The sequence below is a fragment of the Bolinopsis microptera genome, chromosome 1 (assembly GCF_026151205.1).
Source record: "Bolinopsis microptera isolate Bmic1 chromosome 1, MBARI_Bmic_1.0, whole genome shotgun sequence".
NCBI lineage: Eukaryota > Metazoa > Ctenophora > Tentaculata > Lobata > Bolinopsidae > Bolinopsis > Bolinopsis microptera.
In genome coordinates this window covers 3,291,281-3,318,708 of record NC_087072.1, presented here as the reverse complement: position 1 = coordinate 3,318,708, position 27,428 = coordinate 3,291,281, and the positions used below count along the sequence as shown (strand labels likewise).

General features: G+C 38.8%; 1 protein-coding gene across 1 annotated transcript in view; it reads right to left on the bottom strand.

The window, feature by feature from the left end:
• Positions 1–9,391: 9,391 nt before the first annotated feature.
• LOC134817501 (nucleolar protein 8-like) overlaps positions 9,392–27,428 on the bottom strand; it is a 61,565-nt gene continuing 43,528 nt past the window's right edge. The window contains exon 2 of the mRNA XM_063826646.1: positions 9,392–10,591. Coding sequence (XP_063682716.1) covers positions 9,488–10,573 — 1,086 coding nt within the window. The 5' untranslated portion in view covers positions 10,574–10,591 and the 3' untranslated portion in view covers positions 9,392–9,487. The remainder of the gene's footprint in view (positions 10,592–27,428) is intronic.

Sequence of the window (27,428 nt, the reverse complement as noted above, 5' to 3'; positions counted from 1 at the left end):
CAGGGTTTTTAAATTGCGACGAAGTAATAAAAATTGGAAACACTTGTTTTTAATGGTCTTTTAATAATGTATAAGAGATTGAAAATTAATTTTGCTTCTCGCAATTTTAAATGAAACGAAGTATAAAAGGGAAAAGGGAAATCTTGGGGGAAATCTGACAAAACAAAATCTATTGGGCTTTCGCCCCCGGGGGGTTTTTTTCAGTAGCTATAAAAAAAAAATTTTGGAAGAAAGATCAACTTTACTAAAAATTTTTGAAAATTTATTTGAAAAATAATGGGGACTTCTTTATTTCCTAAGATGCGAATAAAATTGAGGATTGTTGCAATATTCCCAAAATTATAAAAAAGATTTAAACTAATTGTTCGCAATTTTTTTAAATTTTTTTTTATCGTTGGGGCCCGGGTTTTTAAAAAAGTCCCCCAAAGTCAAAAACCTTGGAATGGAGAAATTTAAAAACCCCTGGAGGCATCAAAAAGGACATTATTTTTTTTTGGGGTGTTTTTCGGGCTATTTTGGCCCCCAGATGTTTTATGGTTTTACAGGTTTTTTTAACAATTTCTGGTGGTGGGATAAACAATATCCTCAAGTCTTTTTAAAATTTTTATTTTTTCATTGATAAACGTGGTATTTTTAATAAAAAGGGTTTTTAAAACTAAATTTAATAACAAATTTTTTTTGTCCTAAAATTTCTATCACGGGATTTTTACCAGTTGAGTTAGCTAGCAACGCTTCATCACCATCTCTGCTTTTGGGGAACCCCTGCAAAAAATTTCAAATTCTTTAACCATGTTTTTACATTCAATTCTTTTTTTTGACGGGACAATTCTTAGAATTTTTAGGGGTTGATAAATTTAATTTTTGGGTTACAGACATTTTTTTCTGACAGTTTGAAACCTATCTAAAATGTTTAGTTTTGGTTTTTTAAAACCGTCTAACCTTTCGGGAAGGCTTTTTCTGGGAAAATTCTTTAGGGTTTGGGTAAAAAATTTCAGAAAAATTTTTAACATTTTCAAAATTTTGGAAAGTGAAATCAAATTATAATTAAAATTTGAGGGAGAGGGTTTGGGGTTTAATTTGAAAACTTTTTTTTAAATTTACCTTGATCTTTGACCCCGGGGTGGGATATTTTCTGTAGGATTTGATTTCGAAACATGGCCCCCTCAGATTTACTTATTCCTGAAGGGGGGTTTTAATTTTGTTAAACCAATAAACATTTAAGATCCGAAGGGTAAAATTTTTGAAAATTTAAAAAACGACGCGTTGTAAAAATAAATTTTAACTCCGCAAAAATCTCACTTTTGGAATAAATTGATAGGTAAAATTCAAAACGCTGTCAGTTGGGGACGTCTTTCCAAAAAGGCATAAATGGCATCTTTTTAGGGGGAAAATTTAAAAAAAACCTGAATTTTTCATGCCAGGGATTTTGAACACGAATTACAGGGGGACACCTAAATTGGGCGCCCCTAAAATTTTTATTGTTTTTTTTAACCTAATCCAGGCTACTGAGGCTCATACAAGCCACCACTGCTAGAGGCATAAACTGAAAGGACTTGGCATGATACTAATTTAAGGGTTTTAAAAAATTTTTAGTATTTTTGGCTGGTTTTAAATGCGCATTGCACCTGGGGTTTTGCCCCCGCTCTGGGGTCCAACTTTTGCCCAAAGAACCCAACAGTCAAAAAGTCCCCCCCTTCTAGAGCCCCCCCGCTTTACAGTCCTGCTCCCAAATGCCCCTTTATTGAAATTTTTTTTTTGGTAAAGGGAGAAAAATGTGGGGTTTTTTAAAGGGGAAATATTTCCCAAACCGTTTTTAAATTTGGCGGGAGCAAATGACCCCCATTAGGAAAATAAAAAACCACAAACAATGTATTTTGGCCCCTTTTTAAGGGGGGGGGGGGGTGGGGGGGGGGGTTTCACCCTGTTTTTTTTTGTGAAACTTTTTTAATCGAGATACCCATTTTGCCCAACAAACTGGCCCGGGAAACCAAACCCTTTTGAGGGGGCCCCGGACCCCAACCCCCAAAAAGGTGTTTGCGGGGCAGCCACGCCCATATTCTGTCCAAATTTTAGGCCCTTTTTTAAACCCAAATTTCCCCTTTAACTTGCCCAAACCCCAAAATTTTTAGGGGCCGGGGTTTTTACTTGTAGCTGGGGTCCCTAAACCCGTTTTGAATTTTTTTTTAAATTTGGAAAAAAAAGGGCTGGGGTTATGACCCAAAAACCTTTAAACCATATTTGGGCATACGCCCCAAATTTTCGACGATTTTGGCCCAAAAATTTGAAAAAAAAATCAATTTTTTAAATTTAAACTAATTTTAAAGGGAAAAGGAACCCTTAAAACACATTTCTATGAATTTTCAGCTCAATATTTTCCTAATTGTGGAGGTTGGGTTCAAATAATCGCAAAAAATGAAAAAAATTGCCCAAAATCTCAGTTTGGGGATTTTTTTGCAAAACTGATTTCCCCAAAAAACCAATAAAAACCCCAATAGGGTTTCAATATTTTTACAGGGAAATTTTCAATTCCCCCTAGAATTGCATTTCGACCTTAAATTTTTTGGGACAAAATTTTGATTTTGGCCTTTTAAAAAATTTGGGCGGCGAATTCAAAAAAATGCCCGGAAAATTTTGGGGAAAATTTGGCAGCCAAAATTTTTTTTTAAAAGGGCCCAAACCAAAAAATTTTTCCCCCAAAATTTAAAGGTCGAAATGCATTCTAGTTGTTTAAAAAAAATTTCATGTAAAAAAAAGAAACCTATTAAATTTCTATTTTTTGAGGGGGAAGTCGTTTTTCCCAAAATTTCGCGAATGAAAAATTAGGGGGAAATTTTTGTTCTTTTTTTTGGATTTTTACAACAAAAATCCACATTTATGTAGATTTTGGGCTGTTTTCATAAAGAGTGGTTTAGGCTTCCCTTTCCCAAAGTAAATTTTAATTTCATTCAAAAATATTGATTTTTAAATTTTTTTTATGGGCCAAAAACGATCAAATTTTAATTTGGGTGCGTACCCCAAATATGGTCCATAGGGTTTTTTGGGCCCAATAACCCCGCCTTTTTTTTAAAATCTTGAGAAAATTCATTTTTTGGGGCCCAAGGGGTTCAGGGCCCCATTGCTACAAGTAGCCCACCTAAAACGGGGGTTTGGGGCATTTTCAGGGTTTTTGGGTTTAAATTGGGCCAAATTTTGGACAGAAAATGGGCTTTGGCTGAAACCGCGGGCACCGTTTGGTGGTTGGGGCCCGGTCCCCCCTCAACATTTTGGGGCCCCGGTCCTAGTTTGTTGGTCAACTGCTATCTCGAAAACAATTTTCACAAAAAAATCAGGGTGAACCCCCCCCCCCCCCCCCCCCCCCCCCCCCCCCCCCCCCCCCCCCCCCCCCCCCCCCCCCCCCACCACCCACCCCCCCCCCCCCCCCCCCCCCCCCCCCCCCCCCCCCCCCCCCCCCCCCCCCCCCCCCCCCCCCCCCCCCCCCCCCCCCCCCCCCCCCCCCCCCCCCCCCCCCCCCTTAAAGTATTCGCACTTTCGAAAATATTCGAAAAGTACTCGAAAAGCTTTTTTAAATGTTTTTGGTTAAGTCACATCGGTTGCTATATTTAGTCGGTTTTATTTTCAGGTATCGAGCCAATTCGTAAACCCTTCACTTTAATTCCTACGAGAACCTTTTCAAATTAATATTTGATTGAAACAATAGATGACTAAGTTTACAAGCTGAATAAAGCTGAGTGCACAGAAGAATTAACGATTTTTTCCCTTAACACACAGTACTTTAGATATATCGTTCCACAAATTCTTGTGAGTGTACTGAAGAGGGGGGGGGGATCATACACTTAGTACCGTACGTGACGTTAGGGGGGGGGGGGGGGGGAGGGTGGGTCATATTTTTTTCCAAAAAACCCCGTTAGAAATTTTTTGTACAAAAGTGGTGGGTCTGTGCTCTTTTTCCCAGAAAACTTTTTAATACTTTGGTACAAAGGGGGGCACTTTCCAAAAACCCCAAAAAAAAAACCCTTTTTCCCTTTAAATTTTTAAATTTTGGAAGGGTTTTTTTGTTTTTTTTTTCCTTTTTTTTGGGTTTTTTTTTTTTTTTTTTTTTCCCCCTTTTTTTTTTTTTTATCTAATTCGACTAAAATTGAAAACAAAAACCCCTTTCAAATTTTAGCGGGTATAATTTGCCTTTTAAAATTGTTTAAGGGAGTTTTTTAAAGCAAGGGGGGGGGGTGGGGGGGGGGGGGGGGGGGGGGGGGGGGGGGGGGGGGGGGGGGGGGGGGGTCCAACCCGATTTTTCCGATAAATTCCCGACCCCGTTTTTGGGGGCCTCATCAACCCTCATATGGGAAAAAATTGGGAAAAATTTAAATCTTCCCCCTGAGGTTCTAGGCGATATAGGTAGCTATTTCTGTACTTAAATATGACAAGAAATCGATTGGTGGTGGTCCCAGAACCCCAAAATGGTATCTTGTTCCAAACAAGAATCGTTTCGTCCGAAAAAAACAACACACTGTCGTATCAACTCTGTTTGACAGAAACATCCACCCCGGTCCACAATTGAAAGAGGTACGGTTGGTAATAACAATCGTAACAAATAGCGAACGCTTTAGTAACTTTTGATTTAAATTGTCTCCACAATTTGTAACAGGCTATCTGCAGAAATGGGTAGCACGGTTAATGACCATGGTCTCTTTCTCAAACTTCCAATCCTCAGTTAGATACAAAGAATAGTCTACACAATTTTTGATAACATTAAAAGGGATGAAAATCACTTTATTTATCAAATCTTTATTTATCATGTAACAACTTTTCCATAGTACTGGAGAGTAAAACTCTGTTAAACAAAAATATTCTCGAGTCAGTAACAGTAACATGTCAATATGTTACAGACTCAAATGTGTTTAAAAACATTTTAGTAACAATAAATTGTGTTAACTGATGAGGAGGAGTAGGAGGACTGAGGAGAAGGAGGACTGAGGTCTGAGGAGGACAGAGGAGGAAGACTGAGGAGGACCAGGACGAGGACTAGGAGGATGAGGACGAGGACTAAGGACGAGGACTAAGGCCAAGGACGATGAGGATGAGGACGAGGACTAAGGACGAGGAGGAGGACTGAGGAGGAGGAGAAGGAAGAGAAGAAGGAGGAGGAGGATGAGGATGAGAACTGAGGAGGAGGAGGAGAAGGAGGAAGACTGAGGAGAAAGAGGAGGACCGAGGAGGACTGAGGAGGAGGAGGACTGAAGAGGAGAGGGAGAACTGAAGAAGAGGAGCAGGATTGTTGTGGAGGAAGACGAGAAGGAGGAGAGGGAGGAGGACGAGAGCGAGGACGAGGAGGAAGACTGAGGAGGAGGACTGTTAAAAAGGAGAAGAACGAGGACTGAGGAGGAGGACTGAGGATGAGGAAAAGGAGGACTGGGGGAGGACTAAGGACGAGGAGGACTGAGGAGGAGGACTGAGGATGAGGAGGAGGACTGAGGATGAGGAGGACTCCAGAGGAGGAGGACTCAGGAGGAGGAGGAGGAGGAGGAGGAGGAGGACTGAGGACGGGGAGGAGGAGGAGGAGGACTAAGAGGACGCGAGGACTAAGGACGAGGAGGACTGAAGAGGAGGACTGAGGATGAGGAGAAGGAGAAGGAGGACTGGGGGAGGAGGACTGAGGAAGAGGAGGACTTGGGGAGGACTGAGGAAGAGGAGGACTTGGGGAGGACTGAGGAGGAGAGGAGGAGGAGAAGGAGGACTGGGAAGGACTGAGGAAGAGGAGGACTTGGGGAGGACTGAGGAAGAGGAGGACTGGGGTAGGACTGAGGAGGATGATGAGGATCAGGAGGAGGACTGATGATGAGGAGGAGAAGGAGGACTGGGGAGGACTAATGAGGAGGAGGACTGGGGGAGGACTGAGGAGGAGGAGGACTTAGGAGTAGGAGGAGAAGGAGGAAAAGGAGGAGAAGGAGGAGAAGGAGGAGAAGGAGGACTGAGGAGGAGGAGGAGGATGAGGACTAAGGAGGAGGACTGAGGAGGAGGAGGAGGAGAAGGAGGACTGGGAAGGACTGAGGAAGAGGAGGACTTGGGGAGGACTGAGGAAGAGGAGGACTGGGGTAGGACTGAGGAGGATGATGAGGATCAGGAGGAGGACTGATGATGAGGAGGAGAAGGAGGACTGGGGAGGACTAATGAGGAGGAGGACTGGGGGAGGACTGAGGAGGAGGAGGACTTAGGAGTAGGAGGAGAAGGAGGAAAAGGAGGAGAAGGAGGAGAAGGAGGAGAAGGAGGACTGAGGAGGAGGAGGAGGATGAGGACTAAGGAGGAGGATGAGGAGGAGGCTGAGGAGGAGGAGGACTGATGAGAAGAAGAAGGAGGAGGAGGACTGAGGAGGAAGACTGAGGAGGAGAAGGAGGAGGACTTAGGAGTAGGAGAAGGAGGAGGAGGACTGAGGAGGACTGAGGAGGAGGAGGACTGACGATGAGGAGAAGGACTGAGGAGGAGGAGAAGGACTGACGAGGAGACCTGACGAGGAGGATGAGGACTAAGGAGGAGGACGAGGAGGAGGAGGCTGAGGAGGAGGAGGACTGATGAGAAGGAGAAGGAGGCGGAGGACTGAGGAGGAAGACTGAGGAGAAGAAGGAGGAGGAGGAGGACTGTTGAGGAGGATGATGAAGATGAGGACTGATGAGGTCTGAGGAGGAATACTGAGGAGGACGAGGACTAAGGACGAGGAGGAGGAGGACGACTGAGGAGGAGGAATGATTAGGAGGAGAAGAAAGAGGAGAAGGAGGAGGAGGAGGATCAGGAGGAGGAGAAGGAGGAGGATGATGAGGAGGACTGGGGGAGGACTAAGGAGGAGGATAAGGAGGACGAGGACTAAGGACGAGGATGAGGACGAGGACGATCATGAGGAGGACAGAGGATGAGGACTGATGAGGAGGAGAAGGAGGAGGAGGATGAGGGGGAGGAGAAGGAGAAGGAGGACTGGGGGAGGACTGAGGAGGAAGAGGAGGATGACTGAGGAGGAGGATGAGGATCAGGAGGAGGACTCAGGAGGTGGAGGAGGATGAGGAGGAGGACTCAGGAGGAGGAGGACGACTATGAGGAGGACTGAGGAGGACGGATGGGGAGGAGAAGGAGGATCAGGAGGAGGATGAGGAGGAGAAATGAGGATGAGGAGGAGGAGAACTGAGAAGGAGAAGGAGAAGGAGGAGGACTGGGAGTAGGACTGAGGAGGAGAAGGGGATAGAGGAGGAGGGTGAGGAGGACTGAGGAGAAGGAGGAGGACGAGGACGAGGAGTCAGGAAGAGGACTGAAGAGGACTGAGGAGGAGAAGGACTCAGGAGGAGGAAGACTTAAGAGGAGGAGGAGGAGGACATCTAAATGTTTTGTCTGTTTTTGTCCGTTTTTGTCCGCCCTACTTTTTGTCCGTTTTGAAAATACAGGGTACCGAACGGACACAAAACATGATCCCCCAGCCAAGCATGTGTTACGATACAAATGTACTTGACTATACATTTAAGGTGCAGTGTACTAGTGATTTTATGGTTTGTTTAAAGACCGGACCACAAAATATAACCCGGTACCTAGTGTTGTACTAATACATAATAACAAGTAACAGGGATAAAATTAATGAGCAGAAACAATCGATCTCACGTCAAGAGGCCAAAGCACTCGGGTCTGGGAGTACATGACAACTCCAACTAGTAGTGAGCATACTAGCCCCTGCAGTGGAAAAACACATAAAACATACTATTGGAATGTCCAATTGGTTTGTTTTCTCATAACAATATAGCATTATATGTAGGGGTTCTGGTTGAATTATATCACTTCTGAGAGGTTTTAGAATTTAGAGATCGATTCTGTAAATTTCTCAATTTTCCGATTTTTCGATTTTTCCGATTCCGATTTTGGCCTCATCAACCCTCATATCGGACATCGGGTTGGACCCCCCCCCCCCCCCCCCCCCAAGCAATTTATGGGTGGGTATCTTATTTTATATACCAAGACACAGTTAGTACCGTGATTTCTCAACAGTTAGTACCGCAAAAGCCGGCAAAAAGGGTGGGTGTCTTAATTATTATCCTAAAAAACAGTTAGTACCGCAAAGGGGGTGGGTGGGTGACGAAATCACTGATTAAGTGCCGAAATCACGTATCTGCGAGATCTTAAAAGAGTCATAACTCGGTTAAATTGTGAACAACCAACTTGAAATTTTGGGAAAGCACTTCAATTATCAAACCAAATGTGTCTAGAAACTTTGGAGTTCCTAGCTGAATGGGAATGGCGTGCCACACCCTCTCTCATCAATGAAATTTTACGAAACCTTTAGGAAATTTAAGTTTGACCCATATCTATATGCTCTAAAACTTTTGTGCAATTTTGATACGAATTACGTGAGTTATTGAAGGGTTGCGTGTGGGCAGTTACTGTACAATCAGCTTGAATTTATATTATAGAAAACTTATACGTGTTCAAGCTAGAAAATCAAGTTTAAGGTCGAAATCGATTGAAAAGGGCAAAAACTGTCATTTCTCCGTTAAAAATAATTTCTAGATAAATATTGAAATTAATTTACATCGTTCTCTAAGGTTGAAACTTTGTAAAATATTGGTTTTTCTAAAGTACCAATATGGCATTATAAAATGGCATAAATTTATATGGAGAAAATTTGAATTTATGCCAATTTCCTGGCGGGATCAGGGTTACAGACAGCGTTTATTGAAATAACTTACAAATTTGGTCGCATCTAGCCAGGAGAAGTTGTTTCTTCTTTTCATGCCTGACCATTACTGCAGGAGGTAGATGGCATCCTTCACATGGCTCACATCGCTATAGTAGTTTGTTTGTTAGTTATTGAATTGTGTGGTTAAAATGTGTAGTAGTAATGGTAGAATAAAAGGGTTTTTTTCAGAGAATAGGGCATGATCAATTAAAATTCTAGCCATTTCTTTGTCCATGCAGAAATTGGTCCAGCATAATAATTTAACCAAGCTTGTCATGAGATTTGACAGCGATCAAACAATCAACTTAAAATATTGGTACACAACTTTCACTGCTGTAAATTAAATAAATCACATGTCCAATTGTTTTAAAAAAAATTGATCAGTACCCAAAAAGCCCGACCACTAAGGGTAGACAGAAGGATAGACACAAGGGTAAAGTTATTACTAAAGACTGTTCGATATCTACCGTAAGTGCTCAGCCTACTTGGATACTGAATAGGTTTAAATTACCAAACCATGTTTTCGTTAGTATAGTTCTAACAACTTCATACAAACTTAATCCATTAATTTATGTTTGAAATCTGTAAAATACTGCGAGAAAATAGCCACATTATCGGTCTCAGCGCTGCAAATAAAAACCTCAGAGTATGAGCTTGACTATAGGATGGAATGAAAGTAAAACAAACAAATTCTTGTTGCACTTTGATAAGAGCTAAATGAGTTAAAAACCTTTATTAAAAAATCAAATAAATACCCTTGTAAGTTAAGAAGTTAAAAATTTCAAGTCAGGTTTTAGCAATAAACTTCTTCTGAAACCTGACAGCATCTTTATGCCTCTTCTTGTATTCTGCAGTAAGCTGTTGTCTCTGGGATATCCAATCTTGCTCAATTTCTTCCATAGTTTTAGTTCTCTTGAACTGAGAAATGGGACCCTTTCTAAATAAGGGGTTTATGCTGTAAAAGAAATAGTTGTCTTGTTGACGTTTTACAGATTCTTTATTAAAAGTTTTAGTGTCAATTGTTTCTTCTTCATCGGAAGAATCACGTTGAAGTTCTTTAATTGAGAAGTCCTGTGCTTGGGCCTGATTTGTATCACTCTCTTGGACATTAGTTTGTGAACTCTCAATAGCAAAATCAAATTTGAAACTAAAACCGTTGGAATTGCTTGTGTTATCAGCAATAGTCTTATTAAAATCAGTTTTTACTTCAAAGAATGTACTTTCATCAACTATTGGCATGTGATCAATCTTATCTTTTGCTTTTGTTTCATCTTCTTTGTTATTTGAATCATGCCCCAGAATTGTCTCCTCAACAGGACCATCAGCTTCTAGTGGAGCTTTGTGAGAAACTAAAAATTTCTCATGGTTGACATCAGTTGGATCAAACCTTACATACTGATCAACGACGTGCTGGTTTTCTGCCGCTGTTATTGGTTTAGCAGTTATACCAAGGCCACCCAACACAGAATCCATTGTGTTGTACAAAGTTTGTCTTTCATTATTCATTTCTCTTGTTTCATCATCTTCAGAATCAGTGTTACTGTCTGAGCCAGACTCAAACCGAGTATCGAGCTGGAATCTATCATCTGAACCTATTTTACTTTGCATTGTCATAAGTTTTACACCCTTTTTACCCAAGAATTGTGGCTTGACAGCAAAGCAAACATCTTCTTCCTCATCAACATCATGAAGAATGTCAGTCATTTTTTGGTCGTCTTGTGTGTCATCATCGTCAGAATCACTGAACTTGGTAATCTTGCTGACAGCTTTGTCAGACAATGCATTACGAACAAGTTCATTTTGGGAGGACTGAGTCAGCTTTCTATTTTGTAATGCTGCAAGCCGCTTTTCATTGGAGTTCTTTTGGGTCATAATTGCTTTACAATAATACTGTAAATATTGGATTTCAATTGAAAAGTACTTAGTATTCTTGAATGTAAAAGATTTGTCTATTAAATATTTAAATGTAAAATTAAACAGCCAACAGGTCTGGTCCACTTTAACTTACAGAAGTGCCTCACATGATGAGGATCAGATGTTGCCCTTATTGTTAAAAGTCAAACCTTATCTGCCTTTTTAGATGAAGTAATTGGAACAATCTCATATATCAACTTAGCTTCAAGTGTGCATATCAACACTGATGTCAAATTAAGTGTGTAAATATTTTTACCACTGGTTTGCGTAACGTTTAGAATCCAGAGATCCCAGAGTCCTGAATCACTAAGAACATGGAAAAACATAGCTTTATTCTTAGTAAGGGGAAAAGTGGCATTCCGTTGGATTCGAATGTTCACAAGGATTTCTCAACGGAATATGGTAGTTAGGACCCCTACGAACATAATTAGACTTGTTGCCAATTTTGTATCTCAACGGAAACACCACTTTTACCACTTTTTACCACCTTTGTACCACTTTTCTGGTTTGCCAAATATCTTTAGTTGTGAACGTCGTAGAAGGCTGAAAATTAACCTAGAATGTTTATCTTATCAAGGAGTAAAACTTTTGTATCTAAATTTTTACATTGGACAATCAGCTAATTGGATAATTACCAATTAGTTAATCACCAAAAAAAGTGAAAATTTTTTATTGGCTCAAAATGATTGAAATCGTTTGAAACACGGAGAAATGTAGTTTTTAGAAAAACTTCAAAAATTTTTGACTTAAAAATTTTTTTCGAGACTTCAAAAAAAAGTTTGAAAATTTGAAAATATTTTTTCCGCCAAAAGTGATCGAATTGCATGAAACGTGGATAAAAATGCTTTGCAGAAAAACTTCGAAGATTTTTAGATTGGGGAATACTAAAATCATCAATATTTGAAGTTGGAGTTCAGTAAATTTCGACATATTTTAGTAATTAGGAATAGCTTAGCGGAAAGGGCTGGACCTGAAAAAGGTTAACCACACAATATTAGAGTTTCATAACTAATTACAATACAGCTTTATCAAATTCCACATAAAGAAGCAGCACAAAAGGACCATTTAAGATCGAACCGATTTTACCTGCTGTTCTATCATTTTATTGATTTCAATGATCAAAACCTCTGTCAATCTTGCCAATCTATACCGGGTATCTGAATGTACCGGACCTCTTATTTACCTCTATAATTAGACCCAGTTGTGCAAGAAATGCGATTTCTCACAGGGGTTTCTTTAAACTGTGCACTTTTTGTCACTCTCGCAACTCGCAAGAGGCCTGGTATTATAGGGGGTATAGATGTGGATACTGGCGGGGAGGTGATAATTGTTTGTTTACATTAATAGTGAGCACATGTTAAGCAGGCTGAGGAGGTGATAATTGTTTGTTTACATTTTAGGTCGAGCACATGTTAAGCAGGCTGAGGAGGTGATACATATCTTGTATTATAGAAGGTTTGTAACACTTGTAACGCCTTCTTGTTGCCCCCTTTGAGGACCCCGAATTATTTTCTGAACGAAAGCTCAAAAATAACCGAGAAATCGACCTTCTTATTAACTCATTTTGATGACTGTTTCTGACCTAAAATTGCACGAAAAATCGATTTAGCTAGGTTTCAGAACCTATAAACACTTCCTTATCCCTCAAAATTGATGTTTTATAGTTAATACGACCAACAAGCAACACATATTTTGATCCTTCGGTTCTACTCATGACCTAGACAGTTAAGCTGAACCCGACAGATTGAGGCAATCCTCACCTTAACTGATCAAACTGGTACTAACACAATTTTCAGATATATATGTTCTTTGCGATACGTTTATTGCAGCTTTGCAACTTGAGTGAAGACCAGAGTACGAAAACACACAGCAGGTAAGCAACTCACTTTTGGTGACTGTTCCTCACGAACATTCTGATCCTGTAACATATGAACAGGGAGATCGTCTCCTTAACAAATCGAACAGGTACTATCACAATTTCCAGAGCACAGCATGATAACAAAGTCAAAAGAAACACAATGAAGGTAGGTTACCAACATGAACACCACAATATAACAATCATACTGACAACTGAATTAAATGTATTCTGACGACGGGCAGCCCTGATGTGCTCCGTGGTCCTCAACGAGCGACCACTTGTAATAGAGGTGTTATGTCATGTGACACCGATCCGTCCAATCACAAACAGGAAAAGTGAGCAGATCGATATCGTGTGTTTACTTTCCTTATCTTTATTTGACCCTCTGTTCACATTGTTATCTCTACCACATCTTGACTCGGCAAGGTCCGCGTGCAATATCTGCACCGCGGTAAACACGCCATGATTACGTCATGAACTTGAAATAGTGTTATTGTTGTACACTTATATAACCGTGCCCATCGCCCACGTACATTACAAACTGTTGGGGGGGTGGGGGCGGGGATGGGGTTTAAGATAAACAACCGATCTTGATAGTGTGTTGGTCGCTCCTCCAACTGACTGTGATGCTTATCGTCCAGTCAGGAACAGAATAATAACATAATTTTTTAGTATTTTTTAATAACATAATTTTTTAGTTATAGTATGTCTCATATTAGAGTAAATGTTTTTAATAATACTAATCTCCGCAATTGAACAATGAAACCGAAACATGCTATAACTAAAGAATGTTAATGTTCCGTTCATGACTGGACGGTTAGCATCACAGTCAGTTGGAGGAGCGACCAACACACTATCAAGATCGGTTGTTTATCTTAAACCCCATCCCCCGCCCCCACCCCCCCCCCCCCCCAACAGTTTGTAATATACGTGGGCGATGGGCACGGTTATATAAGTGTACAACAATCACACTATTTCAAGTTCATGACGTAATCATGGCGTGTTTACCGCGGTGCAGATATTGCACGCGGACCTTGCCGAGTCAAGATGTGGTAGAGATAACAATGTGAACAGAGGGTCAAATAAAGATAAGGAAAGTAAACACACGATATCGATCTGCTCACTTTTCCTGTTTGTGATTGGACGGATCGGTGTCACATGACATAACACCTCTATTACAAGTGGTCGCTCGTTGAGGACCACGGAGCACATCAGGGCTGCCCGTCGTCAGAATACATTTAATTCAGTTGTCAGTATGATTGTTATATTGTGGTGTTCATGTTGGTAACCTACCTTCATTGTGTTTCTTTTGACTTTGTTATCATGCTGTGCTCTGGAAATTGTGATAGTACCTGTTCGATTTGTTAAGGAGACGATCTCCCTGTTCATATGTTACAGGATCAGAATGTTCGTGAGGAACAGTCACCAAAAGTGAGTTGCTTACCTGCTGTGTGTTTTCGTACTCTGGTCTTCACTCAAGTTGCAAAGCTGCAATAAACGTATCGCAAAGAGCATTTATATCTGAAAATTGTGTTAGTACCAGTTTGATCAGTTAAGGTGAGGATTGCCTCAATCTGTCGGGTTTAGCTTAACTGTCTAGGTCATGAGTAGAACCGAAGGATCAAAATATATGTTGCTTGTTGGTCGTATTAACTATAAAACATCAATTTTGAGGGATAAGGAAGTGTTTATAGGTTCTGAAACCTAGCTAAATCGATTTTTCGTGCAATTTTAGGTCAGAAACAGTCATCAAAATGAGTTAATAAGAAGGTCGATTTCTCGGTTATTTTTGAGCTTTCGTTCAGAAAATAATTCGGGGTCCTCAAAGGGGGGTAACAAGAAGGCGTTACAAGTGTTACAAACCTTCTATAATACAAAATATGTATCACCTCCTCAGCCTGCTTAACATGTGCTCGACCTAAAATGTAAACAAACAATTATCACCTCCTCAGCCTGCTTAACATGTGCTCACTATTAATGTAAACAAAAAATTATCACCTCCCCGCCAGTATCCACATCTATAGGAAGCGAGTGTAAATATACCTTCCATCATCCATTGTGGCTTTTTTGTATTGTGAATGCGCATGCCGCTTCGTTTGCTATGCCATATACCTCGAATAACCCCCATATGTCATTGCCAGGGTCGGGATAGAGCTGGAGATAGCATTGAAAAGTTGCTAGAAAACGCTAGATTTAGAGTAAACTGGTGGTAGCTGGGTGGTGCTAGCATGGATGTAGCAGAACGTAGCTACACGGGGTTTCATTGGAGTTGGTTATTTTAATGGCCAAAGAGTGCCGGAACTAAAGTTACTAAAGATTGCAGTTGAGGGGCAGTGTAAACCACGGTGTAGTCAGGGACACAGAGCTACAGTGCAGGAGTACTGCAAAAGAACAGTGCAAGTGATACAGTCTGCAACAGTAAAACTCCGAAGAAGGAGATAAGATTGTGGATGCAGAGGAGGAGAGTAGCTGGAACCTGATTGTGTTTGTGTTGAAAGAAGAGGAGGAAGAAGAGTTTCCTGCTCTGGTAACTGCATTTTTGGAAGAGGTGGGGTGAGAACTTATTTTCAAGCGACAAGGGTGGGCTGGAAGCAACCAGATACAGCTATCCGACCTATTAAGATCACCGTCCTGAGCTTAACAGCATTTCATCAGAATCTGATGAAAACAGAGAGACTGACCCACCCTTTTTAGATCCAACGAAACCCTTTATATAAATCGACTTTTCCGCATGAATTACGTCATGGTATCTTCTTATCAAGGCTACAGACCTTGCCGTACCGGATTTATTGATCAAAGTGAGTCTCTTTAGCCCTCTTCTTCTTTAGAGCTTTAGGTTGGTGATCAAACTCTTCGCTACTCGCTCTTCACTGGATCTATCAGGACAGATTCACATCTTTTTAGGTCTCAACCAGCCTTAGTTTTCCTGTTTTCATCATGTAGTACGTTCTGCTACCTCCATTTTAGCACCACCCAGCTTCCATCAGTTCACTCTAAGTCTAGCTATTTCTAGCAACTTTTCAATGCTATCTCCAGCTCTATCCCGACCCTGGCAATGACATATGGGGGTTATTCGAGGTATATGGCATAGCAAACGAAGCGGCATGCGCATTCACAATACAAAAAAGCCACAATGGATGATGGAAGGTATATTTACACTCGCTTCCTATACCCCCTATAATACCAGGCCTCTTGCGAGTTGCGAGAGTGACAAAAAGTGCACAGTTTAAAGAAACCCCTGTGAGAAATCGCATTTCTTGCACAACTGGGTCTAATTATAGAGGTAAATAAGAGGTCCGGTACATTCAGATACCCGGTATAGATTGGCAAGATTGACAGAGGTTTTGATCATTGAAATCAATAAAATGATAGAACAGCAGGTAAAATCGGTTCGATCTTAAATGGTCCTTTTGTGCTGCTTCTTTATGTGGAATTTGATAAAGCTGTATTGTAATTAGTTATGAAACTCTAATATTGTGTGGTTAACCTTTTTCAGGTCCAGCCCTTTCCGCTAAGCTATTCCTAATTACTAAAATATGTCGAGATTTACTGAACTCCAGTTTCAAATATTGATGATTTTAGTATTCCTCAATCTAAAAATCTTCGAAGTTTTTCTGCAAGGCATTTTTATCCACGTTTCATGCAATTCGATCACTTTTGGCGGAAAAAATATTTTCAAATTTTCAAACTTTTTTTTGAAGTCTCGAAAAAAATTTTTAAGTCAAAAATTTTTGAAGTTTTTCTAAAAACTACATTTCTCCGTGTTTCAAACGATTTCAATCATTTTGAGCCAATAAAAAATTTTCACTTTTTTTGGTGATTAACTAATTGGTAATTATCCAATTAGCTGATTGTCCAATGTAAAAATTTTGGATACAAAAGTTTTACTCCTTGATAAGATAAACATTCTAGGTTAATTTTCAGCCTTCTACGACGTTCACAACTAAAGATATTTGGCAAACCAGAAAAGTGGTACAAAGGTGGTAAAAAGTGGTAAAAGTGGTGTTTCTGTTGAGATACAAAATTGGCAACAAGTCTAATTATGTTCGTAGGGGTCCTAACTACCATATTCCGTTGAAAAATCCTTGTGAACATTCAAATCCAACGGAACCCTTAAATCGACCACTTTTCCCCTTACTATCTGTTTTAGATACTACTGTTTTAAAAAGGGAACTTGATGATGTAAAGAATTGGACAGTGATCACACTTCAAAGGCACTGGAGGGGGATGTTAAGACACAAATGAAGTTCGTTAGTGATTTTGAAGATAATACGATTTGGAAGACATTTAAGTTTTATCTATTTAATCTTTTAAGGCCAGAGGGGGGGGGGGGGGGGGGTAAGGGGTCAAAAACATCGACCAAAATATTATTTTCTAAATCAATATAATTTTTAATGACAAAAACATTGCTGCTATTCACATATTTGTAGCTGCTCAACTTTTTTTAATAATTGAGGTTGACCGATTTTCACAAAATTGACTATACAACATTGAGGTTAATAAAATTGAGGTTAATATTTTATTACACTCCATAATCTTTTTTAAATTTCGGTCAGCAAATGTTAACTCTAAATTTTAGGTTCATAATTATCAGAAAAAGTAATTTCCAAACGTGATTAAATGAGGTTAACCTCTTTTTTTAGTTATAGCGAGAATAGATCAAATGATAGAGCTATTATTTTCATCGTTAGTTTACGGTATACACATTTCTAAATAGATGACGTGTTGATTGACTTTCTTTTATCTTGGAAAAATGAAAAAATGAGGTTAACCATCACATGTTGGTACTGTAGGGAATATACATACGATTCTTACTTATGTAATGTACCACAATATCGCAGTGAGGTATCTATTGGTATCACAATGCCTACAACTATAATCACGCGACAAAGGTGATTTGAACTGACCACATTTTAGTAGAAGATTTTATCCGTAAATGGCTAAAAAATGAGATTAACCTCTCATTTTTGGAATATCTGACCAGTCAAATACATGTTAACCTCAAAAACTTAATCGTTACACTGTGCAAATGTTTTACTACATATATAATAAGATATTAATAAACTAATCCCAGTGTTATATGGTCTAAAGCGAGGTTAACAACCAATTTTTTCCTACTTTTAAGTAGTAAGTGTTTACAGGAAGTCTTGGTTAACCTCATTTTTTACAATACAAGGACATTAACTACTAAAGGTGGCTAAAATCATTTAGGGGATGGCTAGGTCTGATCAAGGAAACGTTGTTAAGTGTATAGAAAGTCTTACTGACAAGTCTTACTGACAAGTTTATAGCAGCATAAATTGGAAAAATTTTCATGCTCTCACAGCAGTTCTTGCATTAACCCGTGCATTAGTAAAATCACAGTTTCATACCATGCCAAAAAGCTTGCAGTGGGACATTGCAACATGCAGGGAGGACTAACAGGTATGCCAAAATGTCTTGAAATCCAAGATCTAATCTGGAAAGAGAAATTAGATGTTTTATGCCTGAATGAAACAAATCTTAAGTCGGATATTGACTCAGCCAGTCTAAACCTACCCAAGAATTTTACTTTTATCCGCAAAGACCGTCCTAACGACAATGGTCATGGGGGATGTGGCATTCTCATCAGTGAGCACATAAAGTTTAAAATGATTCAACTAAACTTAGTTTTGCAATATGACCAAATCGAGGCTATTTGGATCCATCTTACAGATTGCAATATTTTCATCTGCTATTTCTACAGATCTGAGTTGTTTAGTCCTCTTGACAAATTTTTAGATTATATGACAGACTGCATGATGAGTATAGGAAGTAAGAATGTTATTTGGCTGGGTGATGTAAATGTAGACCAAAACAACATCAGCAGTATGAACTATAAGAAATTAGACATTACAATGAAAATGTTTGGAATGGTACAGGTAGTTCAGGATATTACCCGCATTGCTAAACTAGGAAACAGAATCACAAAGACCACAATCGATGTTGTCATAACAAACACTTACTCCAAGTTTCTTGACTGCAAAGTCCTTGATGATTGTATAGGAGATCATCAGGTCGTAAAGTTCATTGTCGATTTCAATGTGCATAAGGCCTCAAAATTCAAGAAGTTACTAATAAGAGATCACAGCAAAATGAATGTTACTGCTCTTAAAGAATTTTTGGAAACTTGTGATTATAGACCAATAATAGATTCAACTAGTCTGAATGATGCAGTTGATGGTTTAAACGAACATATTGATCACTACTATGATCACTTCTGTCCAATTAAACAAATTAAGTGCCATAGTGATTACATCCATAAGCCATCTCCAGAATTTTTAGAAAGTAAGAAATTGAAAGGGAAACTTTACCGTAAATTTTTAACACACAACAAGAACAGACGTATACATCCAAATGGTCTTATACACTGTAATAAATGTGACTCATTATGGATGGCATATAAACGGCAGAGAAACTATTCAACCTATTTGTCTAGAATTAATAGGAAGACTAACTTAGCAACAGAACTGAAAGCCAAGTGTGCCATGAATGATCTAAAGGGTGTATGGGAAACGATAAAGACAGCATCAAATCTGCCTGTTAAAGCTAACAATATCAATAACAATCTTGATGCTGAAACCACCAATAAATATTTTGCTGAAATAGGTCCAAAGATCCAAGCAGAAGTGCAGCTGGAAAATGAAAATTAATTTCTATCTTATCTACAAAATGAGCAGATTGACAACGAGACCAGCTTGAATAGCTTTACTGAAATAACTGAGTCCAATATCTTAGACTATGTGGCAAGTATCCCTTGTAGCAAATCCACTAATGATCATATACCATTGAGAGTGTTTAGACAAATTTTACCTGCATTTATTGCTCCATTAACACATCTTGTAAATTTGAGTTTATCCAGTGGCATCATGCCAAACAGCTGCAAGGTTGCAAAAGTCACCCCAATCCATAAGGATGGTGATACTGAGAATCCTAGTAATTATCGACCAATCTCAATTTTACCGATTCTTGGAAAGTGCATCGAATTTTGTGTGAACTCCCAACTGACTCAATATCTTGATGAAAAGGGAATACTTTCAGAGCATCAGTATGGTTTCCGTAAAGATCACTCTACAACTTATCTCATGTTAGATCTGTTTGATCGTATATTTACTGCTAAGAACAGCGCCAAGCATCCTGCAATTATCTTCGTCTGGACATCAGAAAGACATTTGATACTGTTAACCATGATATTCTCATTCAAAAGCTGAAGCATTATGGAATAAAAGATACTGCATTGAGCTGGTTTAGGAGCTTCCTCACAGATAGATTACAGCAAACTAGAGTTGGGAGTAGGATAAGCAGTTTACATTCATTGAACTCTGGAGTGCCTCAAGGAAGTATATTAGGACCAATTCTATTCAGCATTTTTATCAATGACCTGCCTAATGCATGCCTATTTTCTAAACCTTATCTATTTGCTGATGACGGTGCATTATATTTTGACAATATATTGCAAGACCATACAGTGAACACATCGCAAAAAGGAGCTTTGCTTTGGAAAACACTAAGCCAATATTCAATACCGAGAAAATCATGTCAATTCACAACCTGTACATCCAACATATATCCACTGAACTGTTTAAAATCTTGAAACTGCATCAACCCATCTCTCTGACAAGTTCCAGAACATGTAGCCAAACTATGCGGGTCCCCCGACACAAACTTGACATTTCTAAACACAATTTTGTCGTCAAAGGTACGACTATATGGAACAGTTTGATTGATAAAATATTCGACAAATGCACTCTTAATGAAAACAATGTCATGGTCCCTGGCTCTAGTAAATTTTCCGACCTTTCCTCCCCCATCTCAATTATCAAGAGCCGTATCAAAAAGCTGTTACTGGAAACCCAGCAATTGACAACACCTGGGCGTGAAATTGAGTGGCTCCCCCTAAATAGCTGGGGCATTGAACCAGCTTAGTTGATCAGCATCCCAATTCCCATCCCTTGCATACAATTAATTACAAAAGCGCTAATTATACCTGTTTCAAAAGCATTCTGTCTGGAAGTTCCCTGACTGCCGTGTGAATCTTTGGATCTATTTTTGGATCTATTTTTATATTGATATGATTTTTATATACCTATATATTCATCGCATAATTTCCATGTCCGCCTGAACAAACCTGGCACCATCAAATCTTACCTCAGCTCTAGAAACCCCAGAACAAATCAAGCCTAGTCTAAATTCAAAACTAGTTGACCAGTACGTACAGTTTCCCGGACAACTGGAACCTTTTCGGGCCATGCACAAGCCAATAGCATGTATGGTCCTGCAGTGGGGTCTCCTTGTCCTTGGATCTGTGTTTTGATCCGTCTTTTCTTAAAATTTTCCATTTGTGTCACTTAGACTCACCTATTAAATGTTAATCGACACCACTGGTCCTAGTTAGATTTAGCCAAGGCACGACTACTCAAACGTAACAGTTAAATAGGTGTGACATACTATTATATTCTTATAATTATATCATATGAATTGATTGCACTGCTAATAAATAAAATACTTTGTTTTACTAAAAAATACTTTGTTTTACTATCTAGAGGAAACTATGGTAACATCAAACAAGAGTTGAAATTAGTTATCAGATGGCTTCAGGCTAATAAACTATCCCTGAATAATGAAAAAACAAAACTAATGATCCTTGACTCTAAGCCTAACCTTGATGCCATCCTTGTTGAAATTTGTGATGACCTTACTTTGGTAATCTGTGAAACTAAATCCCATAAGTACCTTGGACTTATAGTTGACAGCAGATTGACATTTAATGAACATATTGATAACATTAAGAAAAAGATATCCAAAAGAATTGGTGCTATGTATAGATCAAAAAAACTTCTCCCTCTTAAGTTCAGGAAGATGTTTGCTAATGCACTTATGTTGCCACATTTTGACTACTTAGACACCATCTGGTCAAGAACATATAAAAAACGACTAGGAGAGTTAGATATCATGTACAAAAAGGTTGCTAAAATAGCCCTAGATGTAAACATCGGAGAGAGGTCGGTTAATGTATACAAAAATATGGGATGGCTTCCTCTCCATTTGAGACGACAGGTTCATCTTAGCTCATATATGTACCGTATAATCAATGAAACATGTCCAAAGCATTTTATCGGGAAATTCTCGTATATTTCTGGTGGATCACGTGAGGCAGAAAACTGCAATCTTTATACTCCTAAATCAAGATCTCACAAGGAGTTTAACTATCTAGGAACTAAGGCCTGGAACATATTACCAAAGTCCCTTAGAGAGTGTGATGACGTTAAGAAATTTTCTAAGTTATACAAAGAAACTCTTATGAATATGGTGCTAACTGATGAGAATTACCAAGGGGATAACTCTTACGATAAATTCATGATCCCACCCAACACTAGCCAATGTATCTAGGCAGTTATGTTATTTCGGTTAAGTTATCTCAGTGAATAAGTGAATCCAATCTATCCCCTGCAATCAAGGTATTTCCATGCCTATTAAGCTATTACAGGAAATTAGGAACATCAGTGGAAAGGTGCACTGTCAATCATTATTGCTCCATACCTCCAGTCCTCCTGTTATGTGCAATTCTCACTGCTATGTATGCTCCTCATTTGTATCAATTATATTGATGCTACATTGTTATTGAATATGAAATAATTTTCAACCGTATTAATTTATTAACTTATTGTAAATAGCAAGTTTGACAAAGGGATTACGTTTATTTTACCCGGAGTTCGTTTAAGTTTAGTATTGTAAATAGTTAATTTGACGAAGGGAATACGTCTATTTTACCCTGAGTTATGTTTTAGTTCAATCTTGACACAATTTTAAAATTATAATTTAATTATTTTATATATATGTATTGTCCATAACTAGGGTGGCCTGCTAACAGAACCATGATCTGCCTTGATTCATCCTTCAGCACAGAGAAAAGCTCCTTTTTTTATACATTATGATTACAGAGGATCTGATATTTAGATATATATTGCTGTGCTGTAAAAATTGACTTTATTTATTTATTTATTTATTTAACTAACGAACTGTGATACATTCCAGTGAATATTCAAAATTTTGAAAACACTAAATTGCATCTATCTCAAAACACACTTTTGTGGTTTTCAATTCCTTAGTTGAGAAAACCAGCCACCCCCTGATATTGAGATTTGGTACAGTGGTTCCTTGGACAACTATCTAGATATCTGGTGCAGCGATTTTTTTTATTTGACTCAGTTCTCGAATTATGAGGTTAACCAATTAAAGTTTTCGAATTTTTGACCTGGTTAACCTCATAATTTGAGAACAGAGTCAAATAAAAAAAATCGCTGCACCAGATGTGAGGATAATTGTCCAAGGAACCACTGTACCAAACCTCAAGATCAGGGATTGGCCGGTTTTCTCAACTAAGGAATCGAAAGGTCAAAAAAGTTACAGCCGTTTAAAGTTCCAGTTTAACATGTAATTACAGGTAAACCTCAAAATTGAGCGCGCGATATCTCAGAAGCGCAAGGTCAGATTTTGATCCGGTTTTTTTCTTTTTGTTCGTCTCCAGTAGCTATTATCAAATATGCAAAAACTACAAAAGTGCCATTCCCCCCCCCCCCACCTCTGGCCTTAAAAACACCAGTTTAATTTACACCACAACATGGAATCACCTAGCTTAGCGGACCTTATATACTCTTGTAAAGATAGTACATTTAAAAAATCAAGCCTCTTACAAGTATAGGATGGGTGCTATGCCGTTGAGTCTACGAATGATCTACGAATTTAGATCTGTGATCCAGCGTTAACTGTAGATGTACCCCAAGAAGATGCTTGATACATTACACAAATGTGTATTGTGTAACTTCGCATAGATCTACCTACATGTGAAACAAATTTCATTATGGATATCTTCTTGTTAGGTGTATCTGCCTTATTAGTCAGGATTTAATTTGCAGCTATAAACTTCTGTTTTCACTCCCGTCCAAGGCGGGATGCACTATCTCTACTGTCATTTAGGTATCATTTACAGCTGAGCATAAAATTATTTAACCTTTTGAATTTGGTTTTGTATAAAATTAAATTAATTTATTATCATTATTATTATACCCCTTGACTAGGTGACACTGGAATTCGAACCCTGGACCTTCATCGCAGAAGGGAGACACTCTAACCACTAGGCCACCTTGAGGCTTCAGGGTCCCAGTTAATTGTAAACAATAACACCACACTGAGCTCTCATCTGTAACAATAACACATATATTTAATTGTTTTAACTTTGGTTGATCGAATGTTTTATATCAGATGTTGATTTCTTAAAGATAGGTGTATATTTTTGCTATTATTTCTATGAAAGGGGAGGTACGGATAAAGTACCAAACCTTATTGTGTATATTTGGTTGCAACTCCGGTAAATGATGAAACATGTCTCTTGTGAGAGTGATACCGTGAGTTACTTCCTTTTTTTTTTTTTTAAATATTTATATTGCTACATAATTATTAGGGGGCCTTAATAGGGGGCCTTGTTAAAATATCATAGATCTTGTAAGTGCATCATTCAGTACATGTCAGTACAGATTTAAAGGGAGCATTAATCCAATGTTTATTTTAAAAGTTACAGGAAATGTAGTGAAACATCAATTGGATGATGAATTATGAGTTATAATTTGAAACAAGTATGGCCCCTAGTTGTAGGCAAATTATGATGTCAATGGAAATAAATATAAAAAGAAGCTCCTTGTTGAAGTGTACTGGTATGAAACGTATCTAAATGCATCAAAATAATTTAAGAAAATTACGAAGAATAACCTCAAAACTGTAAGACTGTACATCACATTGATGTACGGACTACACATGAACAACAAATTTCACGAAAACAAAGTATTTGCATTAGACAATGACAATCTTAATTTACAAAAATGGACTAAAGACCCTGTCCAATTAGTAATGATAGCATCAGCATTGGGCAAACGTTTCAGGGTTAATCTGCACTATATCGATAGGTAAAATACTCACAATGGAGAGACATTAGCAAGTTGGCACCGATTCCTTTCTGCAGAAACAAACAAGTTGTCAGCTTTGAAACATGTTAGTGACATTGAAAATTGACAACTTAAAAATGAAATTTGTGAAAAAAAAAGTGTATTCCTTTAATATTTTCATGCTTCATCATCAGCCAGAGTCTCAACTTCAAGTTTATAAAGAAAATCTAGCAAAACTAACAAAGGAGAAAGACACCTCCAAACTTTCAGACAGCCAATCTACAAAAGTTCCACCCAGCCTTTCATAATCAATACATTATAGGTGTGCTTGTATTGCGATTCCCACTAGCTTTAAGGAGCATATCCATTGTGAGGAGATCGAGAGGGGACATCATTTATGTCCCCTCTTTGTAGCGTGATGCGTTACTGTGCCGCGCCGCGCACTTTTGGAGCATCGGAGCGACAGTCTTAAAAATAACGAATTTTAAGATTTGAACGACAAAAAATTATAGCGCTATGCACTACTGGGCCGCGCCGCGCATCTTCTCACAACCACATGCACGTATGCAAATCCGCGAGATGCGAAAATTAAGGATTGACATCGTGAATCAAGACAAAAAGGTACAAAAAATGTACAATATCTTGATCAAACGTTCCGACAAAGCAAAAACATATTTGGATTACAAAAAATACCAAAACTGGAAACGTCAAAAAGCTTAGCTGTAAGAGAGCGCCCAAATTCAGTGAGAGCGGCAAATTATAATGTTAAGCTACTAGCTGAGAAAAGACAATATGTAAAAAAGACAAGTTTTAATTTTCTTGACTGCGCGCGCGGTCATGATCAGCAGCTTAGCGATTTAAAAATACATATTCTAAAAAATTAATAAGTGGTTGTTCACATATTACCAATTACATAATCACTTTTTGATAAATTGTTACCCTCTTCGAAATCAGTTTTACACATAGTTGTAGGTTTATAACCTACTAAAACGTTGTCATACGTTGTATGACCCGCCTCGCACGAGTGCGCGGCTCAACTGTATCGTAGAAACTCTACCATAGTGAAACGACCGTGGGGGTCACGACGTGATAAACTAAAATGCGCACCAAGTTGAACTCTTCGACGGTCTTGAAACAATTATTTTACGAGTATCACCCGTTAATACACATAGCTATTGTATTTCACATAATAATACATAATAATAATATAACCATGTGTCTACGCGTACTGCGTGACGCGCTTGTTTCACAAGTAGAATATACATCTTTGCCGCCCTCGGCGGTCACGGCCTACTGCAAGCGAAAGGGCTCTGGTTAGAGCAAATGCGGGCGTATTTTGGCGATTTTACAATTAAATCCAATAATCAGATTTTACAATCTTCTTCAGTGCGTGGCTCTTGTGGCGTATACTTCGTTTTTTCCCGATTGGTAGTTAGCGTGTAAGTTTATAACCTACCAGGACGCGCGCCGAGTTGGACTCGTCGAAATGAAAAATCCAGTTTTTGGTTTTTTTGCAATATGTGAACGAACTGGACCTAAATCTTGCACACACCACCAACGATGAAGACAGGGGTGATGATGTTGATGATGAAGATAATGAAGTTCAGGATGAGGCTGAGAATGTAGAGGAAGAGGTTTCAGAAGAGTGAGCTGAAAAGAAGACAAGTTTCTATTCTAATTTATTGATTATTATATTTATTGAAATAAAAATGTGAACGACCCCAAATTTTGTTTTCCTCAATAGTTTTAACAGTGATGCTCGTAAAATATTTGTTTCAAATAGACCGTCGACGAGTCCAACCCGGCGTGCGTCTTGGTAGGTTATAAACCTACAATTAATGGTACTGTTGTGTTTTTGAAAACACAGTTTTATAGACCACGGTTAATATAAATGACTCAGGGTTCGAGCTAACCTCATCAATACGCTAGGGAGGGAGCCTTATACTTATTATATTAGGATAATTGATACTGGATGCTCATACGTAGTGCGATTAGTAATGCTCAGTCTATATACTTATTGATTAATATTTACTTAGAACTGTAACCTTGAGGTTAGTTAGTATTTGTGACATCATTTTATTACATTACATGATAAGAACGGCCATTCCTAATGCTAAGGGTTACAAAATGATGACAAAAAATTGTTGGTTAAAGTAACCCGTAAGATAAATACGGTAGACACTCTTAGATACAGAGAGAGTGAACTATAATGAATAATATATATCAATCCCTTTCCTAACTTAGGTTATGACAGTCAATCATATGAGAGCTGGCAATTCACATCGTGATTGTGCTGATGAAACTTTGCTGCTAAACTATTCTTGAAATTCAGTCGCTTTAAATAGTCACGTGAGTGATCATGTGACACACGTGCTTGAGTGATCATGTGACAGTGATTTTTTGACAATGTAACTGAAGCAGGTATACAAGGTACTCACTACGCGATGATTTGAAAGTGTTAATATCTTGCATCTCTCCGCATCGAAGAGGCTTTGCCTGTACCGGGGCTGTCACAGTCAATGTCACGTGAGGTGGAAGACCAGCTTCAGGTGTGGATAAAAGTAGACCGTAAAAATTTGGAAAATGATCCTTTCCTAAATAACAGCTGTTACCAGCTGTCATATCATGGGAGACTTATAGGTCTTCCTAAGTGGGGCACAGGGTGAATTTGTAGGGTGCTATTGTCAGCAAGAAGCTATATATGTATCAAGTTCACTTGTCACGCCGTTCCTCAACAATGCGTCCCATCCATGTTGCTTTTAAAGAGCTTGACAGCCCGCCCCATTGGAAGAGACTGATAGGCGAGCCAGAGATAAAGACCCAGATGGTGGATTGATTATCTTGAGGCAGTCCTATTGACTATGAATGAATCCGTGCGGCATGTAATGGTTGATACTGTATACTAATACAGCAGAGAGGTAAACTTGTACTAATAGTAAATAAAGAATATAAATGACAGTCCCTAAGTCGACTCGACTCAGTGAATATCATCTATGAC